At 39.6% G+C, this 1,607-nt stretch overlaps 1 protein-coding gene across 2 annotated transcripts in view; it reads right to left on the bottom strand.

Annotated features, from left to right (window-relative positions):
- LOC107696989 (protein NDRG3-like) overlaps window positions 1-1,607 on the bottom strand; it is a 98,960-nt gene that overhangs the window by 43,709 nt on the left and 53,644 nt on the right. The window contains exon 2 of one of the 2 annotated variants that reach the window (XM_016497583.1): window positions 1,312-1,393. In XM_016497583.1, the coding sequence (XP_016353069.1) occupies window positions 1,312-1,368 (57 nt within the window). In that variant the 5' untranslated portion in view covers window positions 1,369-1,393. Of the gene's footprint in view, window positions 1-1,311; window positions 1,396-1,607 lie in introns of both variants that reach the window. The other variant, XM_016497582.1, reaches the window with a different exon arrangement.

The following is a 1,607-nucleotide window of genomic DNA, read 5'->3' as shown; positions in this document are numbered from 1 at the left end:
TGCATAAAGCGCAGCATAATTTGAAATCAGTCACGAGTTTAAAGTTTGTCGATCGCGCGTCTCCAGTGAAGCTGAACTCTCATCCTGTCCGTATTCAATTCGCACAGACCGACCGTCACAGAAAACGCGATCATGCCGGTCACATGCACACTTAACAAGATCTCAACTAGATTCGACTAAGTCTGCAAGGTTTGTGAAATTAAATGTTCATTATTCATTCAAAGATTAGTTTAAATTATATAAATGTGTATTTGCTGAATGCTGATGGCAAACGAGAAAGTATTATAATGTTTGCCTTTCTATTACTAATAATATAATACTTTGTATACATTTTAATTCCTTTGTTTAACCGTTCTATCTGATTATTAGACAGACTTCTATCCGTATTAGACAGAACTGTTAACCACGACTCCGAACAAGAGGGAGAATGTGAGCACTGTGTGCTCAGGCGCTGCCGCTCTCAGTGCCATCAAAATAAAAGTCAGTTGTGCCATCAAAATAAAAGTGTTGCCTCGAACGCATCGACCAAACAGAAAAACTTATCGGCCGATGCCGATATTTGAAAAATGCCAAATATCGGCCGATATATTGGTATTGGCGATATATCGGTCAACCACTACAAATATAGAGTGACAACTGATATTTATATGTATTTTATGCAAGTAGTCTTATACTGTTGATTTCCATTACAAGCTATCAGAATTTCATCTTACATTTAAATATCAGCACCAAATTGCATAATCTTGCTCAGAATAAAACTGACATGTTTTTTCCTTGGAAAATGAGCTGCATTTTCTTCTTTATCATAATAAGCCATAAAAGTCTGATGTATCAATTATGATGCTCAAGAAAAAAAAAAAAAACACATGCAAACTTTTTAAACTGTTTAATGTTTCAATAAACCGTTCCAAATTAAAATAAATAAATAAATAACAACAACTATTATTTCATATGTCAGGCTTTACAGAGCCTTATTAAGCAAACATGGAAGTATGCATACTTTATAAAGTACACATACGAATAAGCTCTTGTTCTTGAGGATTTTCTAACAGCTGCTCATTTCAGGCTCTGTTTGATGCTGGTGATACCAGCGGCTGTGAGATTAGGACCTGATGACATTACACATCATCTCTCTGATCTCACTGCTCCGGTACAGCTCGGTATCCAAGGGTAACGAGCCCTGAGACGAGCGCCTTGAGGAGCCCGGGATCGAGTCAAGAGTGAGAGAACTGGAGTGGAGGGGTGAGATGTAGTTAAAGACAGAGAGGGAAGCACTGGCGTTCACAACCAGACGAATGTGTGCAAACTCACCTTGTTTGTCAAGAGGGGTTTGATCTCAGTCAACTGCACATCCTGTAACTCATCCATCCTCAAACCTGACAGCTGCCCGTCACTACAGAGAGAGATAGAGACAGGACAGATATGGATTAGTACATCATTACAGTCAGCACTGACTTATTGACCAACAGGGAACATGGCTCAGCATGCCAAATGCTCATGAATACAGAATTACAGTAAACAGGGCACAGAGAGAGTGAGAGAGAGAGAGAGTGAGAGAGAGAGAGAGCGAGAGAGAGAGAGAGAGAGAGAGAGAGAGAGAGAGGGAG

This window comes from Sinocyclocheilus anshuiensis, unplaced genomic scaffold, assembly GCF_001515605.1.
Source record: "Sinocyclocheilus anshuiensis isolate Anshui unplaced genomic scaffold, SAMN03320099.WGS_v1.1 scaffold130, whole genome shotgun sequence".
Lineage (NCBI taxonomy): Eukaryota > Metazoa > Chordata > Actinopteri > Cypriniformes > Cyprinidae > Sinocyclocheilus > Sinocyclocheilus anshuiensis.
Note: the sequence above shows the minus strand (reverse complement) of the source record. Positions and strands in the feature narration are given on the sequence as shown.